The sequence below is a fragment of the Macrotis lagotis genome, chromosome 3 (assembly GCF_037893015.1).
Source record: "Macrotis lagotis isolate mMagLag1 chromosome 3, bilby.v1.9.chrom.fasta, whole genome shotgun sequence".
Classification (NCBI taxonomy): domain Eukaryota; kingdom Metazoa; phylum Chordata; class Mammalia; order Peramelemorphia; family Peramelidae; genus Macrotis; species Macrotis lagotis.
In genome coordinates this window covers 279070590-279087140 of record NC_133660.1, presented here as the reverse complement: position 1 = coordinate 279087140, position 16551 = coordinate 279070590, and the positions used below count along the sequence as shown (strand labels likewise).

At 46.4% G+C, this 16551-nt stretch overlaps 1 protein-coding gene across 3 annotated transcripts in view; it reads left to right on the top strand.

Moving 5' to 3' along the window:
* Positions 1–16551, top strand: part of LOC141518655 (anoctamin-1-like) — a 161167-nt gene that overhangs the window by 106060 nt on the left and 38556 nt on the right. For all 3 annotated transcript variants that reach the window (XM_074230876.1, XM_074230874.1, XM_074230875.1), the window contains 7 exons: positions 1188–1233; positions 3774–3839; positions 4332–4387; positions 6282–6323; positions 9321–9385; positions 10206–10340; positions 14246–14406. In XM_074230876.1, the coding sequence (XP_074086977.1) occupies positions 1188–1233; positions 3774–3839; positions 4332–4387; positions 6282–6323; positions 9321–9385; positions 10206–10340; positions 14246–14406 (571 nt within the window). The remainder of the gene's footprint in view (positions 1–1187; positions 1234–3773; positions 3840–4331; positions 4388–6281; positions 6324–9320; positions 9386–10205; positions 10341–14245; positions 14407–16551) is intronic.

Below are 16551 nucleotides of genomic sequence, written 5' to 3'. Positions count from 1 at the left end.
GCTCTGTGAGAGCATTGGTTACAAAGAGTCTGGGTCTGGGAGTCTCCGTTCTGCTCCTTATGAACAGTGTGACATTGACACAATTCCTCTTCTGAATTTTCATTGGACTCTGTGGTAAAGAGGAGATAGTCTTACTTGTCTTATCTCCAACCAAGGATTCTTCAGAAAGAAAATGCCATTGTCACCTTTCCAGCTCTGTCCAAGAGGGAGCAGTTGTTTGCAGTGGGGGAGTTTAAAATGCCCACCAGTGGGCCCCCAAAGACTGCTTCCCTTCATCCAGGCCTGAGTCCAGGCCTGAGTAAGGACTTTGTGGTGAAGCAGGTCCCTCTGCCAATTCAGGTTTGCCCTTCTCACCAATGTAGTCTTAGACAGGAGCCAGGAGCAGGGAGAAGTTAGGCAGCTTGTCTGTTATATGCTGGAGGCAGGACTTGAATCCAGTTCTTCTGACTCTGAGGTCAGCCCTCCAACCTCCACAGCATGTTCATTGCCTTCATCCCTATTGGTTTGAACATGGTGAAAGTCAGCATTGAGTATCCCTACTCCCACTTTTATAACACCCAACAGTTTGAAGCGTAATCTAATCTACTGTTTCCTGCAACCTCCCTTTGATGGAGGGAAATGGGAGTCCTGAAAGCACCTGGAGGGAAGGTGCTATCCTTTTATTTATTCGTATCTTCCCCTCCCTCCAGCATGCAAACAGTAGGTAACTACTAAATGCTTGTTTCTCCCTTCCTTCTTGCTGCTGAGCTTTTGTATCTCCAAACCAGAGAAGAATAGCACACACATATCTCAAGCGAATGAACATGTCGTGTGCCTTGCAAGCATAAGCCTTGTTCAGTATCAGCCTATGATAGAAGTAGATTGAAGGTCGTTGGCAAGTCTAAGTGAGGAGGTCATGAGCCTGAGAGACTGAGGAAAGGATGGAGGGGCCCTTGACCTCTGGAGAAGCTGAAGTTGGATAGAATTGGGTAGAGGGAAGGGAGAAAGAAGGGAAATGAGGAGTTCTGATTGGGAATCAGTTGCAGTTGAGATGCCCCAAGGATGTCCAGTTCAATATATCAAACTGACAAAAACTCTTGACTCACTTCTCTCTCTCTCTCTCTCTCTCTCTCTCTCTCTCTCTCTCTCTCTCTCTCTCTCTCTCTGCCTGTGTGTGTCTCTCTCTCCCCATTTTGTCTCTGACTTAGGTCTATGAGATTTTGAAGAGGACGACTTGCTCCAAGGCCAGCATGGGTAAGGAGGAATGTGGAAGGGGGTGGCAATCAGCTCAGCTCGGCCCCCTTTCCAGTGCAGATCTGGAAAAAGAGGGAGGAGTGCCAATGGAAGTGGTCTTCCTTTTTTATTCCCCTCCTACTCTGGGGTTTTAGATAATACTTTAATGTACCAGTTTGCATCATTAAAGCCAGAAGAAATTCTTTTAGATGTTAGTCCATCTGGGTCCACATGCCCAGGGCTTCCTAGGTATTGGGGATTTGGGTCTATAAGTCTGCAGAGAGAATCTTTAATGTCTCAATGACACTGGGACCAAGAGATCATGACTTTCTTAGGAAGAGTCAATAGTCATTGGGAAATGATAATAATAACATTAATTATAATATTTAATATCAATTCATCAAGTTTCAGGTAGTGTCCTTGGTGCTGGGAGGAAACCAAGGCTGCCCTCTAGGAACTTACACTCTAATAAGACCTAAGTTCCCTCACAGATGAGCCTCCTGAAATGCTGTCTTGGTCAAGAGTTGGGACCAACATTAGACTCTCTAGTCTTGGTCTTAGTGTAGTTAGGACATGGGCCAAGACAGAAAAGAGACCCCAACTCAGCCATCCTCCTGGCCACACTGGCAGGGATGACTGGGAGACGTGTTATGCCACAGAGAGCTGAAATGCATAACCTGTGGTTAGAGCAGTCTGGTGATAAGTGAAGTTAGTCTGTTCACCCAGATGTTGATTCTGCCCACAACTGACTTCCTGGGGGGGTGAAAATCCCTCTGAGGGAACCCAAGTAGGGGAGATAGGCAAGCTTAAGCCAACAGGGTTTCCTCTTCCTTCTCTGGCAACTGACAACCTGTTCTGATTTGGCCTGACTCCAGTCCCCTGTGGGAGGACTGTGAGACAGAGGGCAACCCGAGCAGCAGAAATCCTTATGAGGGCCCATCCCCACAACTGATGAAGGCTTTATGTCCAGGAATTGGGGAGAAAGGGAGGAGACCCTAGAAGTCATTCATTAGAAACTAGAAGTCATACATTAGTCAATAAGCTACTGTTTATTAAACACGTTTTGTCTGCCTAGGATTAAAAAAAGACAAAAATATGGTTCCTGCCCCCCCAGAAACTTCCAATGGGGAGACGATGAACACAACTAATGTCTACAAAATATGGAGTAGATGGGAGGGGACTATTCTCAAGAAGGAAGGTGAACATCGAACTGAGTTTTGAGAGAAAGCCAGGGAAGCCAGGAGGGGAGAGCATTCTAGGCATTGGAGACAACTAGGGAAAAGGCCGGGAGGTGAGAGATAAAGGATCATACTCAACAAAGAGCAATCATATACTTAGAGGGGTCTCAGATAGTCCAAGCTGAGTGTTTCCCAGGTGCAGAAATTGAGACACAGGTTAGGAAAGGACATGGCCCAGTTAACTCCTCAGATCTTGTGGCTCCTGGAAAGTCCCCATAGGTCACAAGGAAGTTTCCTATCCCTCACTTCCTGCCTCAGCCAAGACCCTGAATGGTGCTCATTCTTCCACATCCAAAAGAACCACCCTCAGTATTAATTGCTTCCATCCCTAACCAAAGCAGCCCCTCTTCTATGATTGGAGAGGTGAGCTCACATTGGTCCAGACTCCTTGAAGACAACCAGAGAGCAAAGAGGAAAGGCAGAGATGGAAAACCATCTCCCTCAGTTTCCTTGTCTGTAAAGGGGCTGGGACAGGGGCCAAGGAGAGAGAGAGAGAGAGAGAGAGAGAGAGAGAGAGAGAGAGAGAGAGAGAGCCCAGGAATGGGTGAAGAGAAATTCTTTGTAGAATAGTCACGATGAACCTCTTTCTCTTCAGAGACAAAATGTAAGATGGAAGGGTTAGTGGGAAGGACCCAGAGGCCCTCATTTCACAGAGGGAAGATGATTTACACAAGGTCACTCAGTCTTGTACCATAGATTACGATGTTCTACTCTACCTTTAGCTCTTTTGTGGTTCTGGTCCAATCAGTGAGGTAACCCAGCCACTACTCAGTAAAGAACCCCAGTCTTGGAGCCCCATTTAAAAGATGCTCTACAGTCCCCGGGGACAAGCCCCTCAGGGGAGGGGAGCAGCCTTGGCACAGGATTTGAGCCCAGCACTGTGATCTTAGAATTTTAACATCTTAGGTCTCCTAAAGGCCAAAAGTACAACCCTCTCATTTTAGAGATAAGGTTGAGCAATAACCAGTGTCACAGGACTAGTCAGCCCCTGAGATTTGAACCCATTTCCCCTCATTCTAGAGTGAGTGGCCTTTCCACTGTACTCTATAAGAAGACAGCCCCTGAGGTGGGCCTGCCTGCTCATCCCTGACTCTTGGGGCTAGTTGGGACGACTTCTAGGAGCTTTGATACATCTCCCTACCAGAAAGGCCCAGAATTTGGTGACCCCAGGCATGGGTCCAAGCCCAGTCCCTGAAGGGGGGATTATCCCTGAACTTTCCTGAGCCCCCCACCCCCCCTTGTCAGTGTATTTCTTTATTTCCAAATGCAACATTAAATTGCTTGGAAGCCCATTCATGTAACTAATAGACTATGTATAAACAGGGCAAGGAGAGGGAAGAAAGAAGGATACTGCCCTTTTAAATAAAAGGAGAAAATGTGGTCAATATGGTAAGTCCCATCTTCTCACTCCTGCCCAAGGCTGTGAGAAAACTCTCCCTCCTGCTTCTCAAACCAATCTCCAACCTCTTTTTAAATTATGCGTGTGTTTCCTCACATCATCAACTTCCCCTTCCATGATTTGACCTCTTCTAACTCCTCCAATCCATTCTTTCAAATCTGCAGGCTTTCCTTCCCAAGCAGGTGGGGTAATAGGAGTAACTCATTTCTCAGTTCTTCCCAGAATGGGATGCTCTCTTCTTTCTTCTGTAACTTTCTAATCCTGAAAATCGAGCATGTTTTAATATTCTGCTCAGTAACAGCCATGCGGGAGGCGGCCTCTCCGGGAAGATCAATGCTGAGGGATTTCCGATTTCTGGGGAGCCAGACTTACTGATTTCTCTTGGAGAAAATTCTTTCCGTGGCAGAAATATTTCTGCTGATTTCAGGACAATGTGTGATATGGGGCTGGTCATTAATCCCTCACATAATTCTCTTTTTAAGGAATCAACAGCCTCCTGGCCCATGGAGTTTATAGTGCTGCCTACCCCCTGCACGATGTAAGTGACTGGGAACACTTCATCTCTGTTGGAAGGGAAGAGGGGAATGCCTTGGGTTTTATTTCAATTCTTTCTTTTCTTTCATTTTTTTTGCAAGACAGTGGAGTTAAGTGACTTGTCCAAAGTCCCACAGCTGGGTCATTATTCAGTATCTGAGGTCAGATTTGAACACAAGTCCTCCTGACTCTAGAGCTGGTGCTCTATCCACTGTAGCACCTAGCTGCCCAATTTCAATTTTTTTTCTGAGAGTTTGCAAACATTAAGTGCCTGCTTTGGACGGGGAACCATAGTAGGCACTGGAAATACAGAGACAAAAACCAAAAATGGTGTCTCTGATTCAAAAGCCTCCACTTTATTCTGTTTCCAGAATATTAAATCCATTTACACTGATGAGTCAATAGATGAGAGTTTGAAGGAGACAGCACTGCCTTTCCAAAGGCATCCAAGAAAGACTTCCTCAGGGAGGTGGGGCTTGGCGTGTTGAACCTTAGAAGAAACTGAGAATTCTAGGAGATAGCAATGAAGAGTAAGGGTGCATCTGGCTAGACAACTCGAGCAAAGGCTGGGAGAAGGACTGCTAAGCTCATAGAGCAAAACGCAGCCTGTTAGATTAGAGCGTTAAGGAGAAGAGGAATGATGAGTAAATAAATACGAAAAGGTGGGCTCAGAGCTTAAGAAGAAGAAATTTTAGCTTCCAAGAAGACAGATAGTATTGGTTCCCAGCTACAATAGGAAACCCTAAAGTTATTGAAATGGGGAATGGCATATACTTCGGAAAAATGATTTAATTCCTAATCAATTTGAAAGAGGCCTGGCTCTGGACTCATTTCTTGGGGTTGGATTCTAGATCTACTACTTGTTCCTTGGGTCACCATGGAGGGGGAGCTCAGTTTCCCCAATTGTAAAAAGAAAAAGTACAGTGGTCCAGGGGAGATTCCCACTCATCATGAAGTTTCAGGACTGGCTTTGGCCTTGCATGTCAGATGACAGGACCCCCTTGGTGAAGTCACCAGCTTTCTGAAGGTCATGAAAGCAACTCTTCAGTCCCACTTCACAGAGGCAGCTGAGGACTGGGCTGAGGAATGACATATTTTCTCTGGGGCTGCCTGCCTGCCCAGTCTCGCTTCTCCAGATTAAGAAGCCAGCTTCCTGGACTCATCCCACTGGTCTCTGTCCCCTGGGCAGATGGGAGCTAGTCTGTGACTGGCTGCCCTCAGGCTGAAAACAAGAGCCACTTTGTTCTGATTGTCTCTATAGAAACAGGGCTAAAGTTGAGGGATTTTGGAGCGGATGGGGATCATGTCAGACTGAGAAATGTGGGAACTTGGAGATTTTCCAAGTGTTCTTATGGCAGTTTCTGATTTAGGACTGGCTGGTAGTAGGGCAGTAGAAAGTAGTATGGGACTGTAGGCTGGGGTTAGTACTAAAAGCATGAGCTCAATGTGACTTTGATCTCTGTTTACTCATCTGTAAAATGGGAATACTTAGATCCTAAATCATAGACCAATAAGTTGGGAAGAGCCAGAAGGGTCATGCAGAAGAAATTCATTTTGCAGATGGGTAAACTGAGGTCCAGAGACAGGGCTCCTTCCAATCAATCAGTAAACACTTATTAAGCCCCTGCTGGCTGCCAGTAATATAAGTAGGAATGCAACTATTGGCCCTCTCTATGAGCCTATGTCTCATGGACTGTGCTTCCTCAAGGATTTATCTCCGCTCTATAAAACCTGCTGGGTAGAGACCCCTAAGTTGAGGGTTTGTACCGATGGTGGCCATAAGGATAAAGTGGGGGGGGGTTGCAGGAGCTCAACCCCAAGGACTTAGCAGAAATCTTCTCTCCTGACTAACCCCAGAGTAATGTGACTTTTCTATTCCTTTTTTCCCCTTTAAACAGGGTGACTTTGAAGGAGAAGATGTTGAATTGAATGACAGAAAAGTAAGTTAAGGCAGAGTATTCATCTGGTTCTCATCTCAGCATTGACTAAGCACCTACTCTTATGTAAGATTTGGTGTTCAGCTTTGGGGCAACAATGAAAAGTAGAAACAGTCCCTGTCCTACAGAAGCTTCCATTCCACTGGGGTTGGGGGTGGGATGGAACACAGAAACAGAAGAATATAAACGAATGTTTGGAGAGGGAGCGAGGACGACTGGAAGAGTCAAGGGCTTCCTGGAGGAGGGAGGCTCAGGAACTGAGGCTTAAAGGAAGCCAGGGATTCTAAATCCTTCACTTGGTGCAATGGCAAGGATCTGGGTTCAAATCTTACTTCTCACATTTCAAGACTTGGTGGTCCTAGGCAAGTCGCTAGATGTCTCTGAGTCTGATTTCTAATAAATTAAGGCAAATTAGGTTATGTTTGCTGACCTCCAGGTTTCCTTCCACCTTTAAATCAATAATCTTGTACAATCCCAAGAATCCCTGGTGGACAGAGTCCAGGGTGTCCCTATTTCTTTCTAAATGGCCTCCTGCTATTCCTTGGCAACCACTTTCTTGGTCAATCAGTGAGACAACCAGCAACCATTTATTGAACCCTTACTGTGTCCTGGGGGCTGGAGATCTAAAGAAAAAAGCAAATCAACCCCTGGGCTCAATGAGCTGTCCATCCATTGGGATAGACAATATATATTAATATATTCAAACTAAAAATTCATACACATTAAATATGAGAGAGATAGTGAGGGAAGGAACCTACAGAGCAGGTGGAATCATCGGGAAAGGTTTCATGAAGAAGGGGAGGTATGAGCAGAACCTTGGAGGAAAGAGGATTTTGAGAAGTGGAGATGAGAAGGTGGTATATTTCAGGCATGGAGGGGCAGGACTAAGGCATGGAGATGGGAAATGAAAGTGGTATATGTGAGAAACAAGGAATGAAAGGAGTTTCACCAGCTTGAAGAATAAGTGAAACAGAATAATAAAAGACCAACCTAGGAAGGGTCTTCAAAAAGCCAAGCAGGGACTCCATACTTGATCCTGGAGATGACCAGGAGCCACTTGAGATTACTGAGGGAGGGGTGGAGGGGATAGCATAGTCATAGCTGTTTGAACACTACTTGGAATGTGAATAGGAGAAGAGAGATGGTGAAGCAGGGAAGCCAAACCAGACCTAGCTCTGGGGGATTTTCCAGGGTCACTTCCCAGCCCCTCACTCTTAGCAGATGGCTTTGCCTCCTCCCTTAGCCCATCATGGAACATTAGAGATCACTGGGATCCAGATGGTCCATTTGAAGAGAAGAGTATCTCTTACATTAACCCAACCCCTCAGCAGTGGCAGCACACTGTCCCAGAAACCCCAAACTCTTGAAGCTATTTTAAGAATTTGCCTGGTTTTCTCCATCAGATTCATCTTCATTAAGTAGCCCATAGCTTAGACTAGTATCCTTTCCTATATATGAAATGTGAATTCCCTTCAATTGTTCAGGATCAGAGCTCAGCAGCCTTCCCAGTGCCCAGCTAAGAAGGGGGTCTTGCCCTGAGGGAATTCATCTGCGACTCCAACATTACCCTCAATATGGTGCAGACCTAGAGATTGAAGGTGGAAGCTGGAGACAGAGATTGGCAAATGTTCAGCCCCCTTCAGTCCCACTGATCTAATTCATGACTGAATTGCAAAAGTCCATGTGCCAATCTCTCTCTCCTCTTTTTTTTTAAAAAAAGAATTAATTTTCTTGTAATGAATCCATCTACATGGTAGAGAGTGATGTCCTTGTTTCCTCCAGACCCAGCTTGGGTCATTATTTTGGCTTCAAAAAAAGTGGTTTCTAGGGCAGCTAGGTGTCACAGTATGAAGAGCACCAGCCCTGGGGTCAGGAGGACCTGAGTTCAAATCCGACCTCAGACATTTAATAATTGCCTAGTTGTGTGACCTTGGGCAAGTCACTCAAACCCCATTGCCTTAAACAAATAAAAATTTATTTCCTCATTTGAGAGGAAACTCCCTCTCTTAGATCAATAGTCCTGGAAAGAAAAGCAGAGCCCATGACTTCAGGCTCTCTTCACTGATGGTTCAGTGCCCAAGCATTTGGGAATGTTGAGTGGAGGCTGGCAAGAATCACCACCATGAGCAGTGCTGAATTCTGGGTGTTTCTATACTTCAGCTCAATCTACTTGGTTTAGCCAGCCTGAAGCCCTTGTCCCAGTACCTGTCTGGGGCTTCAGGGCCTTTCTGTAGCTTGTAGCATCCCTGGTGATGAGGAGGAAGGACGAATAAATGACATGGAAAAGCTTCACACACATACATGATATGAAGGGATGGGAGGGTCTGGGAAACTTTTCCCCTTCCCGTAACCCCACCCAGACCAGAGTCTTCACCTTCCTACAGAGCCCTTCCCTCCAAGGTGGGTGTCCCAATCCTCAGAGTCAGAGGTATGACAGCAATGAGTAGCTCTTGTGCACACATGTGGGGACGTTTTTCCTAAGGGTTATAAATAATCCCACCAGCTCTCCCAAGAGAAATGGAACAGTGTTCTTTTTGCCCCGAAGGATGTACCAATGTGGCTGTCCCCCGCCAATAAACGTTTTCTGCTATTTCTCATGAAGAGCGTGGGTGTACTCAAGGGACTGAAGTCCAGGAAAACCACAATTCCCAATAAAAAGCTGGATTTTTCCACCCAGGGGCTGTGGGTGGGGTCCTGAGCTGCAATTTCATGGGCATGAGAATTCTTGGTGCAGAAGTTCCTTCCACTAATGCAGATGGGTCTCTTATCTGTACCTCAGACAAGTTAAGAGACCTGCTCAGACTCAAACCACGATTCTGTCAGAAGCAGCAGAAGGGTCTTCCTGAGGCCAGCTCTCTAGGCCCTACTGACTTTCTGCTATCCCAAACCCATCTAGAAATGACCCAAGACACTAAACCATTCCACCTCCAACAGCTGATAATGTTGATCTCTGGTGGGTAATGTGATTTCCTCCCCTTCCTAAATCCTTTTGTTTTCCAGGTTCTCTGTGAAGAATGGGCCACCTATGGAGCCTTCTACAAGTACCAGCCAATCCACCTGATCAGGTGAGGTCAAATTGGACTTGACTGGACCTTGCCTCTCCAGCCAGAGGTCATGGGAAAACGGACCAGGGTCACTGGGAGTCATCAGACCCAGGTCCCTGTCAGGGACATGGATTTCAAATCTGTCCTTTGTCTAACACCACATTCCAGCTTGGAGCCTGTTGGAACTTGAAGGAGATTGTGGCTTTAACAACCAATCAATCTCCCTTTTGAGAATTTGGTGGTTTTTCTTGGGCTGAGCAATCTAGCCTGAGGTGACTTAAGTCTGACCTAGAGACTGTTGAGTCTTTATTCTAGGTAGACAATGGACTTCAAAGGAATGCTCCCATTTCGTTCCCTTCCTGTGTCTCCTGCTGTCTCCCCCAGGGCTTCTCCAGGTCTCCTCTTCATTTCCATCCCATAGGGAGGTGCCACATACAAGTTGGACAGTAGGAAAAAATTATTTCTTAGGAAACAAAGAAGAGGGTCTAGGGAGCTCTTAGCTTATTGTTCTGAGCACAAGATTCTTCTCAAGAGAATAAAAATTAGTGGAGGATGGGGATAGCCAGCTCAATAAACCAGAATCCTGTGTGACTCAAGAAAATGAGAGAGGAAAGGGAGAAAGAAAAGGGAAGGATAGGAATAGAGGAGGAGAAAGAGAAGAGAGAGGGGGATGGGGAGGAGAGAGGAGAGAATGGACAGAACAGGGAAGGAGAAGAAAGAGGAAAGGGAGAGAGAGAGAGAGAGAGAGAGAGAGAGAGAGAGAGAGAGAGAGAGAGAGAGAGAAACATGAATGGGGCAAAACCTCTTTCTCTAAGCCCTTTTCCGGCCTCTTTGGTTTCAGGAAGTATTTTGGAGAGAAGATCGGCCTTTACTTTGCCTGGCTGGGTGTGTACACGCAAATGCTCATTCCTGCTTCCATTGTTGGGATCATCGTGTTCCTCTATGGATGTCTCACTGTTGATGAAAATATCCCCAGGTAGGCCAACAAAAAGAATCCTCTTGAACATGTTTCATTTGCTCACTGGTCCTACTAGGAGCCCTCGAACTCAAAGTTAGAGAACTCAGTTGCAGCCCTTGGGTTGGCTTCCTTCCACCCTGTGACCTGGGCCAAGGCCCCCCTCCCTAGGTCTATAAATGAGATGGGACTAGATGGCCTCCCAAGTCCCTCCACCTGTAAGTCCTAGGTCCTCAGGAGCCTAGAGTTTCAGTGCTCAGCCCTTTACCTCCAAATCCTCAATTGGCATTTTATCCCTTATGAAGAAAAAAAAGGGGGAGGATAAAATTTATTACTGGGCTCCAGGCCTTGGTGATCCATTTTACTATCAGTTGGAAGACAGATCAAGGATGGGACCTATTTCCATCTTCCTGTAATCCTTTTTTAAAGGTATTTAGGCACAATGTGACCTGAAAATGGCTGCCTCCCAGTGAAGTAAGGGAGGGACAGGGAAATTTCCAAAGTTCTCATCCACTAGGATTCTCAGATTGCTGAGTGCATCTTTGTGGCCCTCCTCCGCCTCACAGGCATTTGGGGAAACTTTACAGAAACAAAAATCCTTTGCTACCTAAGCATGGGGGTGGCTAGTGGTGGATTTTCAAAAATTGCAAATCTGTCCAGATCTGGGAGAAACTTGAAAACCTACCAGGCAACTCAAGACAATGGACATGGTGATTTGGCCAGGTCTCAAATTATCATAGTACAAAGTCTCCTTTGAGGTCACTGAGTCCAACCCCTTTGTTTTACAAACGGTGAATCCAAAGCACTGTGGGATAGGGTCTTGGCAAGTGAGTGGCAGAGCTCTGTCTTCTGGCTCTTAGATCAGGGGTCTTTGTCCTACTGGGTGCTACCTGCTTCAGTGCACAGTCACCAAGGCTCATGCATCTTTTTTATAACAGTCAAATTAGAAAAAAAAAAAGGTAAAAGAAAAAGTGAAATCTACCTAGCTGTGCAGCCTTGGGCAAGCCACTTGACCCCATTTGCCTTGCAAAAACCTAAAAATTAAAAAATTAAAAAAATAAAAAGTGAAATCAGGCCTTTTCCTGATTGGCTTCTGCTTGGCCTCAAAGGGTGAATCAGGAGCCAAAGGGTAGATGGTAGAAAAAGGAAATGTAGGCCTCTGTCCTGGAAGAACTTCCAATCAATGAGGGCCATCCCAGTGTGAATCAAGCTGCTTCTGGAGGTGATGTGGTCCTTCCCTGGAGTTTGGCGGGGGACCCCTAGACAGATATGGTGTTGGAAATTCTGGATCAGCTCCAGCTTGTCATCTCTGGTGTCCTTTCAACCTAGCTATTCTTTGGCTCTCTGGTATGTTTTTATGGTCATTTAGATGACTTGCATTAGAAACATGAACTAAGCCTGACCTAACAAGCATGGAACCTTAGTCAACTCCCTTGGCCTCTCTTGGCTTCAACTCTTTCATCTACCAAATGTGGGAGCTGAACTAGATGAGCCCAAAGGGAGGGAAGGGAATAAATCTTTATGAGATCCCTCTGATTTACCATCTCTGTTTTTATAGAGGTTTTCCAGATCTCATAGGAGCCTCACAACAACTCTGGGAGTATGGGGGGTGAAGGGAGGACTCAGTATTGAAACCTGTGTTCTTATTGATGTGGGGACCCTATACATAACTACTCTTCAGAAGTTTGATTGCAACTTCCCTTTCTTTTTTTTTTTTTCTTTTTTTTAGATTTTTCAAGGCAATGGGGTTAAGTGGCTTGCCTAAGGCCACACAGCTAGGTAATTATCAAGTGTCTGAGGTCATATTTGAACTCAGGTACTCCTGACTCCAGGGCCGGTGCTCTATCCACTGCGACACCTAGCCATCCTCATGCAGCTTCCCTTTCTGTGAGAGGTACCAAGGTCCTGAAGAATTCTGTCACTTTGTTCTGGAATGTGGTAGAAACACTAGAACCCTTGCCTTCAGGACCAGCTCCCATGCCCAGGCCCTTGATGGCAACTGTCTGGGTGTTGGCTTGCTGTGGCAGACAATTCTTAGGGGCAGAGGTAAAGGGGCATGGGCACAATAACAAGTGGGCCCAGTTGAACTGGCCCCATGAATGTCCCAAAGGAGAGAGTTGCCATGCAACAGATCTGGGCAGGTCCCCTGGAGCCAGCAGGGGAAAGCCTTTAAACGCCAAGACTTGGAGTTTGGAGACAGGAGCTTCCCTCTGAGGTCCTATCCAGCTCTCATCCTGACAGTTTTTGAATTCAGTGGATTTTCTTCTCCAGTGGAGGAGATTGGCAAAAGCCACCCTGGTTCATTTTTTTTTCCCTGAACGATGTGTGAAACTGTTGACGGCCGCCAACTCCACCCCCCCTTCCCTGTCCCGGACTGGAGTGAGTCTGGGCTGGGGGATGGTCAGGGGGCCCCAGGGTTTGGTGAGGCAGCTCATTTCTTTCCAAGAAGCTGGGCTGTTAGACGTGTGGTCTGTTTGCCCAAGAAACCAAAGTAAACTTTCTTGGGGTCATAGAAAGCTCAGCCTGGGGAGGTAAGATGGGCATTAGGCACCAGAGAAGTTGACTGGTGTTTTCTTTCTAAATCTCCTGGGTTGGAGAATAAAAGAGAGCCTTTCTGCAGAGTTCATTAAAGCTGGAACTTAGAACAAAACCTTAGGCAAAAAAAGAAACAAGGAAGGAAAAGGAGGAGCCAAGATACACAGAGTTGGGGGGCCCTAGGGTGCCCTTGGGAAGCCATGGGGCTCAGCCACCAGGCACTAGGGAAAATTGGTTATTTCTATTCATTCATCAGGTGATCAGAAGCAAAGCGGATGTCTATGCTTCACTTAGAAGTTTTGCAAAGTATTTGGAATCTCCTGTGAGTCTCCAAATTTGTAAGGGCAGTTTATCCCCTTTTGGCAACTGAGGACACTCCAAAGCTAAGTGACTTACCCAGGGTTATCAGACTCCTAAGTGTCAGAGGTGGGATTCCAGGGTGAGTCTTCAATTCATGTGGGGTAGGTAACCAGTCTAACTGAGACTTTGACTTACCTTGGAGAGAGGAAACAAACCAATAGGCCCATTCCCTAGCACCCCTTCCTCCAGGGCCTTATGGCAAAGATGTCAGACACTAAGGCCAAAGGCCAAAGCAGTGTCCCACCCCATCCTGAGTGGGCTCGAGTGCCCAGGGGGAAGATGATCCAAGTTCAAAGTTGCTCGGATAGTCAGTGTTAATCAGAAGGTATTTCATTATGGAAAGACATCTGGTTCAAAAGGAGCTAAGTGTGACCATGGGCAAGTCACTGAACTTTTCTCAGCCTCAGTTTCCCCATCTATAAATGAAAACCAGAGTAGCACCTGCCCAATTAGGTTGTCATAAAGAGCAAATAAGAAGTTGTTAAGTTTTTCACAAACATTAAAGCTCTGTGGAACTGGCCATGATCGATAATAATTAATAGTAATAGTAGTCGACTGGTAGCCATGGTAGGGCAGAAGGTCAGCCCAGACACATGCTGACCGTGAGACTCATCCTATCCTGGTGGTTGAGGGAGTCTTCTGATGCTCATGCCACTCACGCCCATTTGCACAGGGGGAAAACTTATCCACGCTTACCTATGCTGGGCTCACCTACCTCAGCATCACAGGGAATGACTGAAACATTTCCAAGCTGGTCATTTCGATGAGGGGGGGGTGGGGTTGGAAGAGGGCCTAAATGAGAGAAAAACAGAGTGTGGGTCATGTCTGGCTGAGCAGGTTTTTTGCCCGGGAGCCCGAAGGTTGGTTTTCCTTCTGGGCCTTCTCCCAGTCTCTTGTCCCATCTCCAGCTGATGCTCCTTCTGGTACCTCAGCCCATCATTACAGGAAGAGGTAAAAGAAGAAGGGCCAAAGGGATAGCTCTGGCCCTGCCCTACTGATGATCCCCATGCCTCCTCCCCATCTTTCTGCAGCATGGAGATGTGTGACCAGCATAACAACATCACCATGTGTCCTCTGTGTGACCGGACATGCAGCTACTGGAAACTGAGTTCAGCCTGTGCCACAGCGCGAGCCAGCCACTTCTTTGACAACCCGGCTACTGTTTTCTTCTCTGTCTTCATGGCCTTATGGGGTAAGTAGGCCCTGGGCCCAGTCTTGACTTGGGACCTCGGAAGAACGCAGAGAAATCATCCTTTGTTGGTTTGCCTGGGGTGCGAATGGGGGTTCATCTTGTTTCTCTCTTGATATGGCCACATGAGATCTTTGCTGCTGATAAAAATAGAGGGAGGTGCCACATGAAGGAGGCAGGCCTCAGATGACTGATTGGAGCTTGCTGACGGAGTAGAAGGGGTACAAATTGCTAGATTGCAGTCAGCAGACCTCGGTTCTAATCCCAGTTCAGAATCGTCCCAGGACTCAGTTTCCTCATCTGTCAAATGAGAGGTTGAACTAAATGACCTAGGGCTCCCCTCTGGTCTTAGTCTGTGGTGCTGTGTACTCAGAGCTCTCTCTGCTTTATTCCTCAGGCTTTGCTGAAAGAATAACTTGTTGGTACCTCCCAAGCAGGAAGCCATATTCCCTACACAAGGGCCCCCTCCCTAACCTCTTCCCATCAGTCTGATTAGAGGAGTTGGGGAAGTGAGGGCCCATTGTGCCACCTTCTCTAGTTTTCTGGGGCAGAGAATGGGAGGGAGGGAAAGCTCAGGGAGCTCTCCAAGGTCTTATGTCAGTGGCCACTACCCCCAGGGGGACAGAAGGGCTGTTCCTGCAATGCTTCAGAAATGGTAGAGCGGGCCAATGGCAGGACCCTGGGACGTCCCCTGGCTGGTTCTGTGAGATCCAATGGTGGAAAGACACTGGGGGGAATCCTAGAGAGAGAGAGAGAGAGAGACTCAGCTGCCTCAGCATCACAGGGAGTGACTGAAGCATTTCCAACCAGGTCATTTTGATGGGAGAGAGTCAGAAGAGGACCAAAAAGAGAAGGCCCCTCAGGGATCACCTTGTACCTGTAAGGCAGAAACCCAAGGGGCTCAGGGCTACAGTTTTTCTAAAGGTTGAATGATAATTTTAAACACAATGTGCACCACTGCTAGAGACCCTCCAGTTCTCAGGACTGTCAGCTGTCCTCTCTCCTCTATATCATTTTTTAATAACTAGGGTAGCAAACATTTTTAACAATTTAAAAAGTTCAAGATCATATAGACATCGTTCAATTCTTTTTTTTATTTTAGATTTCTGTTTTTTGTTTTGTTTTTTTTTTTGCTAGGCAATGGGGTTAAATGACTTGCCCAAGGCCACACAGCTAGGTCATTATTAGGTGTCTGAGGCTGGATTTGAACTCGGGTCCTCCTGACTCCAGGGCCAGTGCTCTATCCATTATGCCACCTAGCCGCCCCAACATTGTACAATTGTAAAGAAATCTGAAAAATACTGAATGGGGAGTGAGTTAGAGGAAGGGAAACGGCAGCTGCTATAATCAGGAGAGAGAGCAGTCCACGGTCTCATGGGAGTGCAGCAGAGGAATCGATGATGGGTCTTCTTTTAGGAGGCATGAAATATTGACTGTTTCCTTGGATGGAACTAATACATGTGAGGTATGTTGTATTAATGGGCTGATCTACTGCCAAAGGCTCTGGGAGAGATCCATGTCAGTCAGTCAGCAGGGGTTTATTTATCACCAACTATATACTTGTAATAAACATGTGTGAAGCACCAACTCTATACTGGGCCATTCTGAAGATATATAGAAAAGTTAAGAGGCCATCTCCAGGAATTCACAGTTAAAGGGGAGACTGCATCTAAATAATATTGTATATGCAAAATATGGATCCTGTATATAGTGCAAAATGAGGTAATCTCATGACTGGCTAGGTGATAGGAGACTGAAATCATAGAGATCATGGGATCCCCAGGGCTGATCACCAAGTAAAATAATCTAGAGGGAAAAGAGAAGAGGGGAAACGTCCTGGAATAGGTGGCAGTGAAGTTGAGTCTTGAAGACCAGGAGATTGTGAAAGGCCATAAATGTCTATAGGATTTTATATTTGATTCTATAGCTGATATGGACCCACTGAGGCTCAGTGTGTGTGTGTGTGTGTGTGTGTGTGTGTGTGTGTGTGTGTGTGTGTGTGTGTGTATTTGAGAGAGAGGAAGAGTTAACGGTTACTCCAATGCTTTGAGAAAATCATCAGCAACTGGATGTATTGGGCAGAAGGAATTGAGGCCGGCAGGTCCACTGGCAGATCTCGTAATAGTGCAGGCATGAGGCGGGTCTATG